The sequence below is a fragment of the Manis pentadactyla genome, chromosome 14 (assembly GCF_030020395.1).
Source record: "Manis pentadactyla isolate mManPen7 chromosome 14, mManPen7.hap1, whole genome shotgun sequence".
In the NCBI taxonomy this organism is placed as follows: Eukaryota; Metazoa; Chordata; class Mammalia; order Pholidota; family Manidae; genus Manis; species Manis pentadactyla.
In genome coordinates, this window is record NC_080032.1 from 10,757,203 (window position 1) to 10,778,883 (window position 21,681).

At 48.7% G+C, this 21,681-nt stretch overlaps 1 protein-coding gene across 3 annotated transcripts in view; it reads right to left on the reverse strand.

Moving 5' to 3' along the window:
• Window positions 1-21,681, reverse strand: part of SEZ6L (seizure related 6 homolog like) — a 163,257-nt gene that overhangs the window by 31,017 nt on the left and 110,559 nt on the right. For all 3 annotated transcript variants that reach the window (XM_036908965.2, XM_036908964.2, XM_036908963.2), the window contains exons 6-9: window positions 19,740-19,905; window positions 16,001-16,167; window positions 15,431-15,625; window positions 13,789-13,927 (exon numbers count right to left, since the gene is read on the reverse strand). In XM_036908965.2, coding sequence (XP_036764860.2) covers window positions 13,789-13,927; window positions 15,431-15,625; window positions 16,001-16,167; window positions 19,740-19,905 — 667 coding nt within the window. The remainder of the gene's footprint in view (window positions 1-13,788; window positions 13,928-15,430; window positions 15,626-16,000; window positions 16,168-19,739; window positions 19,906-21,681) is intronic.

The window sequence follows — 21,681 nt, forward strand, 5'->3', positions numbered from 1 at the left end:
TCTGCTTCTGGTGCAAACAAAACTGGTCCCACCGAACATCTGAGAAAAGCTCTCCAAGACCTTCATTTCACTTTTGAATAATGGCACAGCCTCTGAGTATTAAGCACTCAAACAACAATCCCACAGACTAAGACATAATCACCCCCATTTCACAGATCAGAAAGACCGGGGCTCAACCAGTAGAAGCCACTTGCCCAAGGCTACATAAAAATCAGACTTAGTGCTCAAACCTAAGTCTGGCCGGATGCCCAAACCTGAGATATGAGCAGCTATTTTTTTACACTGTCATATCTCTAAAAAGGGTGTCCAGGTTCAGTCTTGTATCAGAAGATGTGAATAAAAAATTACAAATACAATTTTCAGGATGAAGAAGCTCCATTCCACCGTCCCTTGCATCCTGTCAGGCCTTTCGTTCTTATGATGTGATCGCTAAACCTCATTTGGGTAGACCCATGACTTCCGGCTTTTATTCCCTATCAAGGTAACATTCCTTCTTTCTACAGACTCCCTGTTTTAAAAGATTTTGTCTGAAACATTTTACATTTCTTGGTAACAAATTTGTTTTATTTTGTTGCTATTATCGATCACATATAATACAGTCTGTAATAAAGTCAGTGTTAAACCAGCTACTTAGTCTGGGGTGGCTTTATATTGGTAGAGAGGAGATTTCTGTTATGGCTTCTGGTATATTTAAAAAGAGTGTGGGAAGGACGCATAAGAAACTAGTTATAGTGGTTGCCTCTAGAGGGGAACAAGAGAAGGGGGTGTTTGCTGGGGACAGGCAGGGGGCTTAATTTCCATGATAGACCCTTTTGTACCTTTGAATTTTGAATCATGTGAATGTATTACTTTTTCTAAAACGGATAAAAACAGCCTGAGGGACCCTCATTATTGTGTTCGCTGGGGTTTAGGGAGTCAAAGAGAGAAGAGAATGTAAATTTGAACGTGACACAGATTAGCAAACCCTTTCTCTGGTGAAGTAATTCTTCTCTTGGCCGCCAGAGGGCAGTGTGTGCCCGAGCATGGGATAGACTGCCAGGCCCCTGCCCAAGAGTGTGTCCCACCTCAGCCAATCACGGGCCTGGACGTGGGGGGAACATGGTAGGTGAGCTTTGTAACTGTTGATCCCCAGTTAATATTCCACAGAGGGTGCTGAAAGAAAGAGTGAGCAAACCACCTTGCTGTTCTTTATTCTTTTCTAAACAAACCACTGACCTTTGCTTAGAAATCCTGAATTTAAAAGGTTTTCCCTAGCAGTATTCACAAGATGATTTTAGGTAGACAAACATGTTTGAAAAAGCCTAATGGCTGTGTATTTATTTAAATGCGAATTAGAAGTATATATAAATATATGGTTTGCGCATCAAACTTCTAATTTCACGGACATTATTTTGCTCAGAGTAAGTCAAGTGAAAAAGGCAAGCCAATTTAGATGCAATTTAAGGAGAAAAAATATATAGTAGCTGGTAATAGAATTGGACTGTAGAAAAAGCAAATTAAGCCCACAGAATGAAGTCCAGTTTCTCAGCCTGTGGGGATTCCAGAAGGTTCACAGTCGGTCTCCAGCCCACCCCTGCTGTCTCAAACACGTTTGCGTACCAGGCCCTTCGTAGCCCCTAGACCTGCCTTAGCCCAGGCCAGTTTCTATCTGGAATGTCTTTCCTCACCTCTCTGCTTGACAATATTTTACTAATTCCTCAAGCTCCCTCTGGGCTCCCTACACCATCCTGCATTTACAGCTATATTGTAACTAGTCAAAGTTTCCATAAGGTTTCCCACGTGCTAGAGCTGCTCTAAGCACTTCACATGCACCATTTCATCTTGTCCTTAGATGAACCCTGCAAGTACTGCTATTCTCACCCAAGTCACAGATAAGCAAACCGAGGCACCCAGAGGTGAAGACACGGGAGAGCCTGAAGCCAAGCTTGAGAGTATGGTTGGCCTTTAAACAACATAAGTTTGAAGGTGGGTCCATGTATATGCAGATCTTTTTCAATAACTATTTTGGAAACATCTTTGGAGATCTGCAACTATGGAAAAAAACTGTCTTCTCTCTAGCTTACTTTATTGGAAGGACACAGTATACATCTAACATATAAAATATACGTTCATTGACTGTTCATGTTATTGGTAAGGCTTCCCACTCAGCAGTAGGCTATTAGCAGTTAAGTTTTTTGGGAAGCAGAAAGTTGTAAGCAGAGTTTTGACTGAGTGGGGGGTTGGCACCCCTGAGCTCATATTGTTCAAGGGTCAGCTGTAGTTGGAAGGTGGAACCTCAGCACCCAACCGCGGGACCCCCCACCTATGTCGGCTCCCACACAGGGCTGCAAGCTCCCTGAAGCCACATGCTCCTATATCCCTGGAGCCCAGCACAGAACTTGGCACAGGTGAAATAAATGTCGTTTACATGGATGAATTATGGTGAATTTCTCTCCGTTTCTCAGAGGAGCAAACGGAGTCTTTTAGAGGGATTAAAGGAATTTCCTAACAAAACACCATTTTGCAACGCAGGCAGGACCTCCAGGGGACTGCAGAGACAGTGATTAAATAAACCATAGGATTTAAATCAGGGAAAAAAAGAGAACTGAGGCCCGTAAATGCAGCTGTAGGTGCAATAAAACTTTATAAAACACTTAGAATTTTTCGTGAAGACCTTAAAAAAAAAGACCTATCCGGAGTTCCTTTGTGTGCATTTGCTCATCGAATCCCTTCTACCACATAGCGAGGTGGTGAAAGAAAACATTATTCATCTCATTTGACAGAGGAGTAAACTGGGTCTCGAAAAGTGCAGATCTCAAGGCCTCTGTGTGCCCTTACAGTGCAGGCAGCCAGCACCAGACGCTCCTTGGCACCATGGAATTGCCGAGGGTCCCTCTGGCCCAGTGCTAATTTGATTTCAATTTAATTTGATACAATGGCAGACGGGACAGGAAACCAAGTCAGCTCCCAGGGAGGACACAGACAAGCAGTTTCTTTGGGTCCCTAAAAGGACACCCGAACGCATATAAATGAACAGCTTTCTTACTTCCTTCTTTGTTTTTCCTTCTCTCTTTCTTCCCTTAGGTCCTCTCCCCTCCCGCAGTTATCCACCAAGCTCCTGTCGGTGTCAGGCTTGGAATCCAGCCCTTGCCCAGTGCCGCACATGAGAATCCCTGGGGAGATTTAAACCTTTAAAAACCTACAGATGGGTAGTCTTACCGATAATACAATTGATGAACATACTTTGTAAGTTAAACACTCCCCCAATGATGCCAGGCTACATCCCAGACCAGTCAGACCCTCAGCAGCTCTGGGGGTGGGGACTTGAAGTCAGGGTCGCTTAAAACTCCCCAGGAGGTTGGACCAGCCACTAGGACGCCAAGCCACTGCCCTGAGGTTTCAATGTGGACTTGACCCCATCTCCCTTCTCCATGGCCTCTCTTCTTCCCTTCTGCCCCAACTTCCTCCCCTTCTCAATCAATTACCTCTCATCCCCAAAGAAAAAGAGAAAAACAAATAGCCTTCCATGCAGTACCTCCTCCTCCTCCCCCACCACGGGCCAAGCTGTCTCCTGTCTCCACATCCCTGGACCGAGCTGGCTCCGGACAGAGCCAGAGGCCAACGACAGGGTATTTGACATGGGAAATGCCTGCAGATCATGGGAAAACCCAACAGCTCCTGGCTGGTTGGCCTGCAGAGAAATCAGTCCTCGCCCATCCTGCTGTTTTGGCCCCATCTTGAGGGGCAGTGCTAAGAGAACAGGCTCTGGTTCAAATACTAGATGTGCCGATTTCTAGCTGGGTGACCTTGAGAAACTGACTTAACTTCTCTGAGCCTCCATGTCCTCACCTCACTTATTAAAATGGGGATACTATTGTGGAGAGCTGGAAATGACACAATGAGGGCCAGGAATTCAATTAGAAGAGCATCTTTTCTTTTTAAATAATATGTATAATGAACTACACAGCCTGCTAAGGGGCGTGGGGGTGTGGCAGCAGAACCTGGTGTCAGGAGATCTCTGCCACTTCTCTGTCCTGTGACTGTGGTCATGCCACTTGCCCAGTGTGGGCCTCAGTTTCCCCAGATGAAAATATCAGAAACCATGATTATAAAAAAATTAATTATCAGTGGCCCTGGTCTCCTGTGCTTCGTGCTTTCGTTCTCTTCAGAAGGTCAGGCCCCGCATTTTCCGCACCCACTCAGTCAACAGCAATGAAGGGATCATTTGGGGACACGAGGGTTCGGACACAGGCTGCTGAGGTTCCCGTTGCCCAGACCTAAGGGTGACCACGGACAGAATCTGAGGCCCTTCCATGACTTCTGGTGTGGAGATGCCCATACCTCTCTCTTTCTGCATAGGAGGTTCCCCAAACTGAAAAAATGAGTGCATGGGACCCAAGGCTGTCTTCGTTTCCAGCCCTGTTAGATCAGGGTGCAAGAGCTGACCTTGAGGGAGCAAAATCAAGGCACAATTAAATCAGAGCCTAATGAGGGGTGGACTGGGATGGGTGCGTGTGTGATGTGCGTGTGGTGGTTGGTACATGGTGTATGTGTGGTCTGTATGGGGCGTGCGTGTGTGTGGCTGGTGTGCAGGCTGTGTGGTGCGTGTAGAGCGAGGCGGCACCGGGCTCTGCCTCACTGGGTATGACGTGACCGCACCCCCCCAGCAGGAGCTGATGGCCGCTGGTTGTTTCCCATCATCCCAAATCCCATCTTGACACATACCCCTGAGGGTGTCACCCCGCTAGGCCTTGGTGCGGCACATCTGAGCTGCCCAAATGCCCCCATGAGCCCATCACCAGGTTGGTGAGTGTGGCTCTACCCATGAACTGTCCTCCAGGGACAAACAGACTGGGACCTGAGGGCTCCCTGGCTCCCCTGGGAGGCAGCAGGAGGCATGGTCAGGGCCTCTGGCCGGGTGCACTGTCCAAACTGCATGTCTGGCCGGGTCACTGGCCTGTTCAGAGCTCTCGAGGGAGGCCGACTGCTGGCAGGGTAACGGTGGTTGCACTCCATGAGGCAGGGCTGAGAGGTGATGGTGACGTAGGCTCTGTTTTGGCCAGGCCTGAGCCCCGGCACCATGTGTCCCTGAGTGAGCCTCTGAGCCCCTCTGAACACCCATGTCCTCGTCTGTGACATGGGGAACATGGTCATGTGAACTCATCGGTTGTTCTGAGAATTAAGTAAGTTGACAGAGGTAATGTGCTCAGAACAGAGTTCGGCACACACTAAGGGCTCAGTCCACAGGAGTTATTGCTATCTCCAGGCCTCGGATAATCTAATGCAACACCAGCCACACAGCGGCTCCTCAATAAGCACTGGCTGACTAGTGAGTGCATGAGGCAGGCTGCACGTCAGGGATTCATAAAACAAGCAGTCACATCTCCCCGGGATGTCAGATCTAATTGTATCCAAATGCCGTGAGGTGTTCAGCAGCTGGGCAGTGTCCCAGCTCGGGACAGGGAGTGGGTCTCCTCGCACACCTGCTCTTGGGTCACCAGTGCAGAGAAGGGCACGGCATGGCTGAGGAGCAGAGAACAGGTGTGTGTTGGGAGAGGAGTCATCCTGCCCAAGCTCCAGGGAGCTTGTCTTCTCCAGTCACCACCGACCATGGCAATCCCTTGCGCACTGCGGGAGGCGGGGAATCAATCAGGCGGGAGGCCTGGGTAGTATCCTTGGGTGAATCCTCTTTGTTCCTCATTGCCATACCCAAACCCCATGCTCAGGGACAATGAACCTTTGCGTGTGTGTGTGTGCGTGTGTGCGTGCGGTTTCATGATGGAGCTCAACTTGTGCACACACCAGGGGTGGAATTAATCGTCATTACCATCATAGCTGCCAAATAAATTATTGTGTGTGTGTAATATATCATGCCCCTGCCACGTTTTTTATATGCTCAGAAACTCTAAGAGGTGTTGTCCTCATTTTAAAGATAGGACACCGAAATTCAGAGAAGCAAAGGGAGTTATCCAGGGTCACACAGCCAATCAGTGGAAGAGTTGGGACCTGAACCCCAGACTCCCTGCCACCTTTCTCTCTCTGAGAAAACTCCAGATATTTCCAGAATCCTCCCATATGTTGGAAACATTGTTTAGAGAAGGAAACATTTTCTGGCCCTCAAAATGCCAGGCACCAAACCCCAGGGGCAAATCTTGTCTCCTTCACTTCCTAGCTGTGGGACCTGGGACAAGTTCTGCCTCTCTGAGCCTTGGTTTCCCCATCTGTGAAACAGGGATAACGATGGCTACCTCGTAGGGTCATTGTATACAGTGATGTCATTTGGAGCTTTGAAGCTTTGGACTGGAACCAGGAGAACTGAGTTCTAACCCCGACTCTGGCCGGAGTAACTTGAGGGCAAAAATAATTTCAAAGCTCCACCCCTGTCTGTGTCCCCACCCTTGACAGTAAGGCTTTGAAGCGTCTGCCATCAAGAGGTGGAGTCTGTTTCTCCACCCCTTGAATCTGGGCTGGCCCTTGCTTTGTGACTTGCCATCTGATCTGACAAATGGTACTGTGACAATTCCTAGTCTAGGCTCGAAAGGCCTTGAATGCTTCTGTTCATCATCTTGGGACCCTGGCCCAGTCACTACAGGAAGAAGCCCAAGCTAGCTGTTGGAGAATGAGAGACATGTGGAGCAGAGATGAGCCATCCTGGGCTGAGCTTGCCTAGACCAGCTGACAGCCAACCCCTCCCTGCAGCCCCCAACCCATAAGAAAGGCCGGCGATGATCTGCAGAGCCAGCTACCCAAACCATAGCTGCCCGTAGACACACGAGTGAGCCCGCTGAGACCGAAGGAATCATCTTACTGACCTGCATATGCGTGAAAAATGATACAAGCATGCTGCTGAGTTTGGGGGAGTTTCCTCCGCAGCGATATCTGCCTGATGGAGTGATCTTGGGGCAGTCTCTTCCCATCTCTGGGCCTCAGTTTCCTCATCTGCAGCATGATGGGATTTGGGCTCTGCGAACTTTGCTGTTGCTATTTGCATTCTTTAGAACTTCTGGCTCTGGAGAAATCCCATCTCCCTTTGCCGATGATGGATTAGAAGGTTTTTATTTCCACGTTGGCCATTTCTCCCACGATTTCTGTTGGTGTCTAGGAACGTGTGCTCCTGGGGCTACTGCTGCCCTCAATTCCTGACTCTCCCCGTTTGCCCAGCTCTCCAGCTGAATTCTTAGAGATAGTTCAGCTGCTCTATCTCTGTTTGAAAGACTGAAGTGCCTCTGGACAAGGCACTTAACTTTTAGGGCTTGGAATTAACTTAGCACGGAACATGTTGGCAGCCGCTGAAGAGAAATAGTCTGCAGCTATCCATCATATGGTTACCAGGCTTTGTTATTAGTTCCTTTTATTTCCTGGTTAGAGAACTGTGCTGGGGCCCGTAAAAAGGGAGAGATTTGGGGCTGCGCTCTGTAGCATAGCCAGGGAAGGTAAGGTGAAGCTTGGTTGAAACCTTTTTCTTCCAGAGATACATATATATGTGGAATAAGTGCTCAGGAGGCGGGGGCACCTCTCTGAGCCTCAATTTCTTCTTCTGTAAGAGGGGGCTAGGGATTTCTCCCTTGCGGAACGCCTCACTACCATTCATTGTGTGATTCTAACCCTGCCTTTGGCTCCAGAGACCTGAGTTCAGGTCCCAAGGTGGCCTCCCCCTACCTGTGTGACCTTCTGTAAGCAACTTCTCTCTCAGCTCAGCCTCAGTGTCCTGATGTGTAATAAGCCATTGGGATATCACATAGGCTTCCTGATGGGAGTCCAGCAACATAATACAGGTAAAGCAGTAGCCACTGGCAAATAGTAAGTGCTCAGTGAATGTGAGGTGTTTTTAATGATGATGGTGCTTATCATCAATGAAATAATGAATAAGTATTCGGCATACAATCTGGCCGATGGTAGGGGGGTGAAACAGCGTTAACTGTGGTTATTTGCCTATTTTATGCCAGAAACTTTACTGAGAACTTTACATGTTATTTAATTAACTTACTCCCCATCTCTCTTTTATTCAATAGATATTTATTGTGTGCTTACTGTATGCCAGGAACTGCGGATAAAGTGAGCAAAATGTCCCACCATGCGGCAGGTATCGCCATCTAGGATGAGGGGCTCAAGGCCCCAGAGCTGGTGAGCCGCAGAGTCAAGATTTACATGCAGCTCTTTGTGATCCTAGAAACTTGTGTCTCCTCTGTCATGTGGTGTTTCTAAGGTGTGGCCCCTGTGCTCAGCTCACACAGCCACGCTTAGGATGTCTTTTTGGTCCTAACTCTGTCTTGCTGTGTGATGCCAAGCAAGTCACCTGCCCTCTCAGGGCCCCTGCCAGCTTCTCCGTTCTATGGAGCCCTTCACCAGTAATTCCTTTGGTCTCTTAATCTCCTTTCTATGCTTTACTTTGTGAGAGAGAGAGAGAGACACCCCACTTCCCACCTCCAGCACCAACAATGTGAGGCAGACGGTTGTCATGGATGCTGCAGCTCAGGGCATCCATTTGGTGCCAACGGTCTGCTCACCGGTTTCACTGCTGGAGGCCTCTGCTCACCTGGGCCCTGTCTAGAACGCCCTTTCCCTGTTGCAACTTGTCCCCAACTGACATGCTTCAAGATTTCGCTGGGAAGTCATCCTCTCTGTGACATTTCCACAACTCACAGAGATGAACCCAGCACCCCACTACTTCCCCACTGCCAGCCCTCCAGCCACGGCACTTTGCCCGCATCTCGCCAAGTTGTCTATTTATGGCCCTACTTCTCGTCCAGAACCTTGGGCTTCTTGAGGCCTGGGAGCATCCCTGCTTCATCACTGAGCCATATAGCTGGTCCCCCAAAGGCTGTCCAAGGTAATGAAAGTGGTGTGTGACCTGAGGAAGCCCCTTCACCTCTCTGTGCTGTCATTTCCAAACCCATAATGTGGTGATGATAAGGATTACTGGTAATTGTAGTCTCCATTTATGAAGTGCCAACTACATGCCAGACCCCCATGTGACACGCTGTGCATACATTATCTCTAATTTAGGTAATTACCCCTCTGTAATTATCTCTACTCACGTTAGCTCTCATTTATGTAATTATTATCTCTACATAATAATGTTCACATTCATTATTGCTCAGGAGTATAAACTATGCAGCTCAGGCCTAGCACACAGTAGGTCCTTCATAACTGATGACTGATTAGAAGCGTCATCCCAATGCCCAGAGTATCAGTAGAAGACCTGCCAGTGGATGATGGGGAAAGTCTCCTCTAGCCCTGTCACGTGTGGCTCATGTCCCCACGACTCAGCAAACATCGCCAGGTGCCTACTATGGGCCACCTACCCAGCTCAGTCAGCGGCACAAATTCCTTCTCCCTAGCCAATGTAATAAATAACAATTGCAAACACTTAGGCGGTGTGAGGGGCCCTGAGGACAGAATTATTTTTACTATCAAACCCAAATTGGTTTACTAAAACTGTCAGCGGAAACCAAGCAAGATAAATTAAACCCAGCAGCTCTTGGGCCTTGCGTAACCCTTGCTAGTGAGATGCTATTTTCACTCCCTCTGTGGGAGGAAGGAGGTGCCAAGTCCGATGTCACTTTGCCAAGCATATGCCAGAATTTGCCAGAGAGCCTCGGGTTGGTGAGCGGGGCACTTGGCTCCGTTTGGGTTTAAGACTGTAAAATGCTTAAAGCCCTTCCCTCGCCGCCCAGTTAGGGCAAGTCCGGACTCCCTAATGCCGTGTTCAAGGACTGGCCCGATTCCACTGCCGCCTGTGGGCCTTCCTCACTGAGGTCGCCTCTCCTGCATCACTGAGCCCCGAGCACACCAGAGCTCATCTACTCCAGTATCGTCCAGCTCCTTTTAAGTCCTGTGAGGATCCCAGACCCTGGAGACACGGCAGGCAGAGTTCAAATCCTAGTTCTGCCAGTTCCCAGCCATGTAATCATAGCTGCACGTCTCCAAGCCTCAGTTTACTCATCTGTAAAATGTAGACAATAGTATGACCCAATACATGTGCTTAAGGTGCAGGTGCCTAGCACGTCAACTAAATGCTCAGCATCTATTCGGTATTGTAGCCAGATACGAAGGGCGTCATGCTTTCCTGCTTCCGGACCTTAGCACACGCCGTTCCTTTTGGCTGGAACACCTTTCCCATCTTCTGTCTGTCCTTCAGGGCTCAGCATAGAGCAGGGTTTCTCTGTTTTGGCACTACTGACATTTTGGGTCAGCTCATTCTTTGCGCAGGGGTGGTCCTGTACATCGTAGGACCTTCCGCAGCACCCCGATCTCTCCCCACTAGATGCCAGTACCACCCTCACTCCCACCAACCGGGACAACCAGAAGTGCCTCTAGACTTTTCTAAGTATCTGAAAGGGTCAAAGGGGACGGGAGCAGGAAGGCCAGCAAGGAGGCTGCTGCAGTAATCCTGGGATGAGACAGTGGTGGCTCGGGCCACGGCGGGAGTAGTGGTGTCAGAGGTGTCTGCACTCTCGGCATAGGTGGACTCTTGAGCAGAATTAACAGGACGTACCAGGGACCTGGGTACAGGACGTGAGAGGAAGAGAAGGATGCGGTTCTCGTGGGTGTGCTGGAGGCGGGTCAGATGAGCCTACTGTGGGTGTTAATCAGGTGAGCCTGTTGGCATTGTGTTGGTACCCTGAAATTGACCGTGGGGGGAATATTTGCACCCTGGAAATTGGCAAGTGCTACAAATTAGGGTGTTGCTGCCCAGCCCACTTGCCAAGAAAGCCGGTTGTTGCACATTTACCAGTATTCCACCCATCTAGAACAACTCCGAGTCTTTCTGCCTTAGCCGTTGGCAGAATGGATGATTCCTTAACAAAATGGGGAAGATGAGGTGAGACAGGTTTGGAGAAGGAGAATCATGAGTTAGCTTTGGCTTTTAGACACCCAAGGGAAGCTGTCAGAAAGCAGGTGGGTGTAAGCTGAATATGAGTTGTCCCTACCTCATTGCATTACTCCAAGGAACAAATAAATTAATGTTTGTAAAGATATTAAGTACTGCAGATATTAAGTACTAAGTGGTGAAAATCTTTTTCTTCGTCACCACAGACAGAAAGGATCTTTATCACTATCTAGACCAAGGACTGCAAACTGGTGGCCTGTCTCAAGTCTGAATCCAGCCTGCAGGCCCTGTTTTTTTGGGTGGGGGGATGGTCATTATTTTTAAAAAGTGAATTAAATGATTTTAGGTGGGGATGTGCATCCCAGTCTGTCACGGTCGCCTCCCCTCCAAGTGATGGCTCAGCTTCACCCATTCCCATTGTGTTACTTGCTGGCCCTGCAGGAGTTTGGTTTGCACCCTCTCGGCTCACAGCAATCCATCACTTTGCAGAGAAGGACAGCGAAGCCCACATGCCCGGTGATGGGTACAGGCATTCCCCGGGATCACTGTCAGGGCACTAGCCAAGGGTCCTTGCTCCAAGACTACACTCCATCTGGGGCTGCTAAGGTGATCAGAAGAGAGGCAGTCTGCCCCCTGGAAGGGTCCCCTCCCTGTTCCTGATGCTGGTGGTGGCCTGGCTCTGGGGAAGGATTTCTGCTTTAAGTGTGTGATCAGCTGTCCCACCGCATGCTTTGCAGTGGAAATAAAACCCCGTCTGGTGTCAAGATGTAGGTGAATTGAGTATTTGATGCTCAGAGGGATGAAGGGAAGGTCTCCACTAAGGGGAGGAGGGGGCAAGTCTTGGTGAAGCAAAGCCACCCGTCTGGGAGGCGCCCTGCGAGGAGAGAATGGCTGAGCCCGGTGGAAGGGGAGGGGACCACAGTGGTCTGTGTGTGGTGGTGGGCGGCGGCGGTGGTGGGGGCGCTGGGAGGACCTCCTGCAGGAGAAGCCAGGGTATCAGGAGTGGATTTCCTCTTCTCCTGGGGTGCTCATAAACCTGGACAATAATTTATATTCCACATGCATATGCAATGGGAGCCACAGAAGGCTTCCTAGAGAAAGCAGCTTTAGAAAAGAGTTTCTATTTGAAGCTTCAGCTAAGAAGACCCTAGGGCCACAGGAGTTTCTCCTTCTCTAACCCCTACCCAATATCCATGCTCCAACCACGTTAAAGTCCCTTCAGATCACTCAGTGGGCCACCTTTCTTCTCATTTCTTCTCACTGTGTGGGGCACACTTCCTTCCCCCTCATCACTCGCCTGCCTTCCCTTTTGACCCAGCATAGAAACCACTTCCTCCTGAAAGCCCTCCTAGATTTCACTTAGGTTTCCTCAGTGGCCTGTCCTCCCTTCCTCCCTCTAATCACTGCAGTTTTCTGGATGCTTCACCCACTGGACAGTGAGGGTAGAGACTGTTCTGCTTCTCTCGCAGCTGTAACCCCAGCGCCTATTCTAGTGCTCACACACAGTGGCTGCACAGCTGTTGTTTTTCAGAGTTAATAGAGACGGCCCAATCCACTCTTTTCCGATATAAACTTTACTGCTAAGGGGGCAGCCATCAGAGCCTTTTCAGTGCCTAAACTGTGCTTAACTCATAGGAGACACTCCAGAGCTATGTCTTAGGTGAACGAGCACTTTATTCCAGATGCTAGAAGTCAGGGATGAGAACAGGGCAAAGGGGTCATTCCTCACCGGGGAGTGAGTGAGTAGGGCCATGGGCAGAACCTGCCCCAGTAGCCACGGAACAGCAATGTTCCAAGACCCTCATTACAGATGAACAAAACTGAGGCCGAGAGAGAAGCCCAGAGGCGCACAGCTGGAAGTGGAGGAGATGGAATTCTGACCCAGGCTGGCCCAGCTCCGAGTCCACAAGAGGCAGCTGTGTGAGGTCTGTAAACCTGTGACTCAGTGGAGCAGGGCATTCTGGGACAGCCTCTGAGGACACGTCCACTGCCTCAAAGGGACACTTTGCAAACAATTTCCCTCTTGCAAGGCTCTCCCGCAGAGCCAAGCAGTCCCACAGTCCTGCTCCCCAGCTGAATGGGTTTCTGCTTTAGGCCTGAGGGTCAGGGGCCCTAGCTGCATCCAGAGAGCCTCTTCAGAACTCGGCATTGCCACCCCCCCCCCCCCCACTGTCCCAGCCACAGCATCCATGGCTTCGCTAGATACCACCATCTGTCTCTGTCCCCTTCTCCCAATCTCTGGGACGTTAGGGCCCAAAGATTCTGGATGGAGCATCTAATAGGTGCACCCACTGAGTACAGGCAACAGCCCCATAGCCAGGTAAGTCCATTCATTTCAGTGTTTCTTCATTCAGCAGTCATTTCCTGAGCACCTGCTATGTGTCAGACTCTGTGTTAGACTCTGGAATAGAGAGAGATCAGACCAAGCACTGATGCAAGAGTCTTTTGGTCTAGTTGAGAGAGAAAGATAGGAAAATAAACCACTGCAGTACAGAGAGTACATGTTAACCTTCCCTCTTCCTCCTGGCCACACTGGCCATTCAGTCTTTTGAAAATGCTGTGCTTGCCCTCACCACAGGGCCTTTGCATATCCTGTTCCTTTCTGATATATTCACTCCAACTCCTCCTTTCCTTGGAATATTAGCATCATATCCTCAGGGAAGGCTTTTCTGACCTTCCTCTTTGTATCACATCCCTGTTCTGGAATCTCATAGCACCACGCACCTTTCCTTGCATGGCTTAGAAAAGTTTCAGAATGTGATTCCCCACTTAATGCTTGCTTCCTTAGCAGATGAATTTCCTGATGATAGGGACTCTTTCTGGGTATGACATTGTTGTTCCCTCACCACTGGGACCCCAGTTCTTTGCACAGTCCTGACACAAAGCAGGTGCTTAATATCGGTTAACAGAATAAAGCAGAAGGGATTTCTCCCCCAGTCTGGCTGGACCGGGGCCCAGGCATCATCGACACTCACAACTGGATATCTAAGAAGATCCTCTTCTCCTCCCCTACATGGATCTTCCAGATACAATCTTCACCTTCCACGTAGGGCTCCGGCCAGTTTGGCGACAGCACTACCCCGGCCACGGCAGAGAGCTCCCCACCACACATGGCTGTAAAAGACACAGGCAGACACACATACTTTATTCATAAGGCAACCGAAGTGGCAGAGCTGTTAGGAGTGTGGGCTATGAAGTCTGAGAGCCGGGGCTCACTGTGTACAGTGGGCAGGCGCCCTCGCTGCAGGCAGCCCATTCGTGTGTGTGGAAGGATTACGTCAGGGCTGGCCACCTGCCGCCTTTAGCAGAGGGTTGGTGATCTTGGGGCTAGGACGCTATGGCTCTTTCAGAGGACAAAGGACGGTGCTCACAGTTCCAAAATAATCCTCCATAGCCCTGTTCTTGGGCAGAGATGGTATGTTCGTGTCTGGTGGACCTGGATTCCAGTCTTGCCTCTGCCACTAACTGGCTAGGTGACCAGGCATAACTTCTTGGAGCCTCTGTTCCCTTCCCTTCCTGGTGCAGCTGGAGCAACCCCACTGCTAACTTTATTGGGTTGCTCTGAAGCTTACTTAACTGAGCTCAGAATGGGAGTCCCAGTGTCAAAGGCAGCACAAGGCCAGGCACAAGGTGAGTGCTCGATCGCTCTTAGTTGACACCACTGTGCAAGACCCCAGCTCTGAACCAGAAGCAGGGCTGTGGGTGTGCCGGGTGCCTGGCCCTTTAAATTCTGCTCTGTGTTTACTGCTCTGGAAAGTTCTCAGTATGGCAGAGGCCAAAGCACCAATAAATTCTGCTCTGTTAAACAAGCACATTTAATACAAGGATCAATCCCTCACCATGCGAGGCTATGATTTCATGCCAACAGCCATCCAGCCATAGCGGCTGGAGGCGAGGGCTGTCTTCATTACTCCACATGGACCCAGACTCGGGGTGGCTCAATGGCCTCAAATATGGGGAAATCGGGGAGGCAGGACACTAAGAGCCCCGTCAGTGAGGGTCCTCCACAGCCAGCACTGTTCACAGGGGCTGGGAGCCCGGGTCTCTGGGAACTGAGCCTCTGATGGTTACCCGTGCTCTGTTCCTAGGCATGCCATTGCCCAGCTCTGTAAATGAGGTCAATAATAATATGTACCCCACAGGGTTGTAGTGAGGAGTAAATCAGGTGACACACACACATAGCCCTTGGCAGAGTGCCCGTGTCACCATTTTTGCATGCCTATTAACAGCTATAGTGATCATTATGATTCATTAGACTCAGCGCTGCCATGTGTAGTTGGGTGGGTTGTGCACTGCACAAAAGTACACAGCAGAGGGGATGCATAGGAGCTAAAATCCATGCAGAGATCTTTTCACTAAGCTGTGCACTATGGAGCTTGTGCCTGGAGGAAGGGGCATCTTTTGAAATGTATCAGTTTTGTAATTTTCCAAGGACGAGAGGCAAACCCGACCCACAGGAGAGGAAGCCCTGAGGAGAGTCTTAATGCCATAATTGGTGATGTGCAATGTAATACAATGTAAACGGGTGACATGCCTTGGAACTTGGGCCTTGGCCTTTCCGTCTGAGAGGGTGGAGGTCTCCGGGGTGCCCTGGGAGGTGGCAGTGGGGCCACTCACCTCTGCAGAGGGGCTCCGTGTCATTCCAGTAAGGGTCGCGCACGTTGATGCACTCGATGGTGGCAGGGCCCTGCTCCAGAGAGTGGCCGGGGTCGCAGGTGAACTCCACTACGGCCCCGATGTTATAGGTCGGGTCGGATGTGGTGAAATTCCCGTTCTGAATGTAGGGCTCGTAGCAGTGGCCCTTCTCAAAGGCTGGGGTGGGGATACAAAAAGAGGGGCGGCACCTCCAATGAGTCGGGGGCTAGTCACAGCGCTGATCTCACAGGATGGGTCCCCTCTTGCTGTTTAGGGAAGCTCCAGGGAAAACTGGTACCAGTCCCTGTGTTCCAGGCCCAGCCGACCTGCTCATGGCCCTCGGGCCATTCACTTGGCTTCCTGGGGCCTCTGTATTTTCAATCTAAAAAGTGAAGATGGACATTTGCCCTCCTAACACGTTGGAAGTCAAAGGCTCAGGCTGGCCACCGGGCCTCCCCTACTCAGCAGGTCGGCTCTCTACCTCCCAGGACCCAGCCCCGGCCCTGCGGCCTCTGATCCCCCGACCCCAGCCCGGGAGGGGCCGACCCTCACCCTCGAACCGGATGTTGAAGGCGGAGGCCGGCCGCGCCTGATCGGAAGTGAACTCGATGCGGATGCCGTGGTCCTCGCTCAGCAGGCCCTCGAAGGGGACGCTCTCGGTTTGCAGGGAGTCATAGAGAAGGGCCGACCTGTTGGTCAGCCCGCTGTAGACCATCATCCTGGCAGTGGGAAAAGAGAGGGGGGCTCCTGGGGGGTCTTCCTGGGTCACGGACGCACAGCACCCGGAGCTGCCTCATTCCCAGACTCAAACCCCGACGCACTCGCTCCCACAAGCTGCTCCGCTTATCAGACCGGCTTCCTTTTCTGTAGAACGCTTGTCCTACACTCACTGAAGGCTTCTGAGGTCGTAGAGGAAGTAATGTGTTGATGTAATGAATGAGACTAATTAGTTGATACTAATTAATATTACTAGTTGAGAAGCAGGGATGAATAAGCCAATGTCATCTGGAAACTGCGCTATGTATAGCCAGACAATCAAGAGTCCTGGCTTTGTAACTTCTGAGCTGTGTGACTTCGGACAAGGATGCTTTACTCACGCTTCTTCATCTGCAAAATGGGTACAGTCACACCTACACCAGAGTGTGGGGACCAGAGATGGGTAGAAAGTGCCCAGGACAGAGTGGGTTCACAAGTCAAATTTACAAGGCGTTTGAACCCTAACAGTCTCTGTCTCTGATTCTCATTTCCTCAAAAATGCTGGATCTGGAGCTAGGAGTCCTGATTTCCACTTCCCACGTCCCCACCAACGGAGTTTACATAAATCTCAGTACATCTTGGGTGTTAGTTTGCACAACTATCATAACATCTCCCCTACCTGGCTTACAGGTGGGCTTTGGGACTCACAGGATAAAGTGCCCTGAAAAATACAGTGTGTTAGCTAAAATGTTGGTATTCATTTTTACTGTTATTAAAACCACTTGATACTTCACTCCTTGCTGTTCCTGGTATTTTAAAAGAGATTATGCAAAACTGGGGAAGAAAATAACACACAGATAAGTTTCTTTTATGGAGTTATAAACAGCCATTTTTAATCTTTTGAGTTTTTTTTTTTACTGTGACTCATAAAAAGGGCTTATTTCATGTTGCCCAGATGAATTTCTAATGTCACCAAAATGCATAAATGTTGGAGCTACAGTTTGCTCATTTTGGCCTGCGTCCGCTGAGGCTGGGGTGGGAAGGGGGCTGGGATAGAGGTCAGAGGTCATTCCGCAGTGGGGAGGGGCTTCGTCACAGTTTTCTGACCCTTGCTCACTGTGTTATATCTTGGGCGCTATGTTCCAGGACTCCTCTTTCAAACAACTGAAGCATTTGGCAGAGAAGTATACACTGGAGGAAAACCCCAAGATCTCAAAATCTGTGTAGCCCATTAATCTTCCAAAAATAGCAATTTTCTAGCTATGTTCTCTAGAATGTTTGAAATAATAATAAATTTTATCTTAAATCCAAATATAGTCTGTGGTCAAATGGGTTTGAGAAATGCTGGGTGAAATAAAAATTGAACCTTTTTTCCCCTGCAGGACTTGTCAGTGCCTTTGCTGGCTAATATAACTTCCAAGACAGGGATAGAATATACAGTGTCTCCCAAACATGTTTGACCAGAAAACCCACCTTTTATGGCTGCATATCATGGGACTGGAGTTTAGAAAGACTTCATTTTGGGGAAAATCATCTTAAAATCTTTCTTCTTGTCCCTCCTCTACTCAAAATCATTCCATGGCTCTTTATAACCTGTAGAAGCAGCCTGGCATTCAAAGCCCTCCAGAATATGACCCCAGTTTAGCTTCCCAGCTTATTTCCTCTTTCCCATTAGAACCTCTATTGCAACCCGGGGACAGATTTGCTAATTTTTCGCTCTGTATCTTTGTTCTCTCCCACTCCTGTTCTACTAACTTGGAATACTTTTCCCACTGTATTTGTGGGTTCCTCTATCCAATCTCTTGCCAAGGTTTAGGGGAAAGTCCCATTTCTTCTGTGAAGCCTTCTCTAGCTCCAAGCTCCTGCAACTGATATATTGTGGGATTTCAGCTATTTTTCCTAAATGAAGTATGTGGGACAGGCAAAGTTAATTTTTCTTTTCTTCGTACCCCATTGAGTAGTCTTCAGGGTATGTGTGTGTGTGTGTGTGTGTGTGTGTGTGTTGACCTTTAACCTTGATGAATCACTACAAAGGTTTTCCCCTTCTGATGCACTTGAGAACTGGTCTTCCTCAGTGGGTGCCCACACAAACCTTTCACAGACCTTTGCAGGACCCCAAAGAAACTACTAGTTGAAATGGCAATGTCATTGTGTCTGGCTCATTGGTCAGGATTTAAATAACCTTCAGAAAATGCTCAGTTTGGTCAGTTTTTCTTTCTGCCCTTTCTCATCGTCTAGAATAAACAAACTTGGTTTATTCCCAGCACCATTCAGAGAGGCAGCCATGAGGTCCCAAGTTTAGAAAGTGTCTTTCACTGGGGATTCCCAGTCTGGCTTCTCAATTGGTCTCCAAGAGGAAAGACTGGGAATCTGTGTTTTAAAGAGTCCCCAGGTTATCTCAATGCGGCTGAGAAGCCACACTTTGGAGGCTCTGTTCTACACCTTCCACTTTAAGGTAGTGATTTATCGACATGGAGTTGTTCAGGATAAAGCTGGGCCATTTGGAAGGAAGTGGACCCAAGTTATTCAGTTGTTTGGTGTTTTCTAGAAGAATCTTTTCCTACCTAAAGAGCTTAATGGTCTAAGTTTGAAGCTTCTAAGGAGCCAGCACACTATAATTCTCAGATCCAAGTCGGATAGATTGCAGAGTCTAAGGTGCTGGCATTCCAGAGAAGTGAATGCTGTCTATGCCCCATCCATATCCCGTCAGCTCTCACTGTACATGTATTTTTGGCTGGCTTCCTACCAAAAGTCTGTGAGAGTCAGGCCAGCCCAACCAGCTCAATGGGTGGCAGGCAATGGTGGGGAGTCAGTGTGTCCAGGAGCATCTGGTATCCAATAGTGGATGGGTAAATGCCCCAGCACCCTCCCTCGCCAAAAGGATCACTCAACACAGATTCCTGGAGACCCTAGAGGGTGGACCTCCAGAAGCCCCTGCAGTCACTGCCTGTGACACATACTGCACTGACTCCTTTCTTTCCCTGCTCATTTTCCCATGCCCCTCCCAGGACCAGCTCCCAAATAAGCTACTTTCCCTCCAATCCTTGTCACCATGTCTATTTTCAAGGAAACCCAACCTAAGACAGCAAGTCGAGGCAGCTAAAGTTTTAGTTTCCTAGAATATTCAAGAGCCTTCTAGCATAAAGTCATAGCATATTAAAGTTTAAAATTCAGGATTCTATGCATATTACTTAGATATTGCCTTGTAACTTCTCGCTAGTTCTTTCACATGCATAAGCCTGGTTTTTCCATGTTAACTTCTTACCATACCAGAAACCAATGTCATCTACTTCTCTCCTGTTCTCCATGGAGCCTACTACATGACTGGGCACAGAGCAGGTGCTCAATAAACACTCCCTCCCGGAGCTGCAAAAAGGGCAATGCAGTGCAATGTGGCGGCAATCCCCTCTTGCCTCTCCCCTATCCTGCTGGGTGACCCCGGACAAGTCCTTATCTGTAAAAGCAAGAGATTGGAGCTCTTCCTTTCTTGCTTTCCATGAGTCAAAGTTGTGGCCATTTCAAGACTCCAAACCCCTAGCTGCAATCTAACATTCCGGGAAGGAATGCGGCCGGCTGGGGACTCTCAGGGGCTTACCTGTCCTTCTCATGCAGGGACAGCCTTTCAAAATGCAGATGCAGCTTCTGGGCCTCTGGAGCCTCTATTGTCCACACACAGAACTGGCTGCCGTTGGTGTTTCCAGGGTAACTCGGGGAGAGAACGCGGCCAATGGTGGCATTATGCACAGCGCCTCCACAAGGGGCTGGGGGCAGGAAGTAGGGGTGGGTGGATGGTGAGAGGAGGGCAGAGAGAGGAAGAGAGGGTTTCATTGCTCCCTGATCCCCACCCCTACCCCTTAGTGGGAAGAAACAGGATGAGAAGAGGAAGATGTGGAAAAGGCCTGTCCTCCGGGGTGGGGTCACCCTGTTTAACAGATGATCTCATTCTGTAACTGGGACCACCACCATGTGTGTTCCGCAGCAGGGAATGATTGTGATTTAAGGTTCTTCCAGTGGGGGCTGGCTTTGCCATGATTCTTAATTACAAATGGTAATCTAGAAGGACAAAAACAAGTGGTTTACAAAAGAAGAAATAGTCTTTTAGTGCTTCATAAGAGCTAAAAAAATTCAGCCTTGCTAATAATAAAAGAAATGCAATCTAAATTATATTCTATTTTTACCTACCTACTTGGTCAAGATAAAAAGCAGCAATAAACCAGCTATGGCAAAGGTGATAGGTGATAGTCCCTCATTCACTGTTAGAAGGCAAATCGCTGTGATCTTTCAGGAGGGCCGGCTGGTGAAAAATCTAGAAAGTGTGTTAAAAAACTTTGACCTAGTCATTAAAGCTCTGGGAATTTATGCTAAAGATTTAGAGATTTTTCACAAAGATTTATGAATGAGGATGTTCGGTGTTAAATTGTTCCTAAGGACGAAAATTGAGAAACATGAATATCTTCTCCCAGATGTTTGGTGAAATAAATACATTCCATTCATACAATTATTAAAAAGCATGCTCTCAAAGAATTCTTGAGAATATGGGAAAGTTCTATATTTTAAGAGAAGAACAAAACAAGTTAGAAAATGATCTGCCATACCTATTTCAATGAACCATTTGTAAGGATCAATTCAGATCATGAATATAATTGTATATTATATTATATATTATCATATTATAATTATATATATATGTATTATATAAGTACTTCTAAAACTTTTGTATTTTTGGAAACAACTTTTTTCACTAGAGTCATATATTACTTGGATCATAAAAATCGAACACAGAAATATTAAAAGAGTGATTTGTGAACTGGGAAGAGATACACAAATCTGAGGAGGTATAGTCTTAGTCTTAGGAGATACTTGGTTCTCATTAAATGTTTGTTGAATGGCTGCATGCCTACTAAGACCTTGCCATAGGAGAGAAAGGGAGATAGCTCTCTTCTCTGCCCCAGACTCTGCTGTGACCAACAGCAAACGCACTGTCAAGAGGCCCTGTAACTTCTTTGAAGACCGCAAATAGAGAGCCGGGCCTCTGTCTCTCCCCAGGTTGCCCTCCCCTCCTAAAGTGGAGGATCAAACCTGGCTTGTGCCACTCATCTGCTGGGGATGGGACCAGTCCCTGAAACCCTCTGAACCTGGAGTTCACTGTAAAATGGGATAATAATTCCACCCTCCTTATAGGACTGCAGTGACAAATGGATGAAATGATGCATGTAGAGAACTTGGCGCAATCCCCGGTGCAGAGTAGGTGCTCAAAACGTAGCCAGCGTTATTGCCCTATGGCTCAGGAGTTGTGGGGTGGTGGACAGCCGCCCCGGGCGGGGGGCGCCGGCCATCTGTCCTCTCGGAGCTGCCTGTCTCTCTGCTCCCCTTCTTTGCCTTACTTAGCCGGCTGATGGCTCAGTTTGGCTTCAATTTGCCAGCCGTGGCTCCCCATCCATCTTTCTTAGCATAAATTGAGGCTTAATTCCTCTCTCATTTCACACATAGATAAAATTTAACTTGAGAGAGGCGTGGAGACCAACTACCCTATGGTT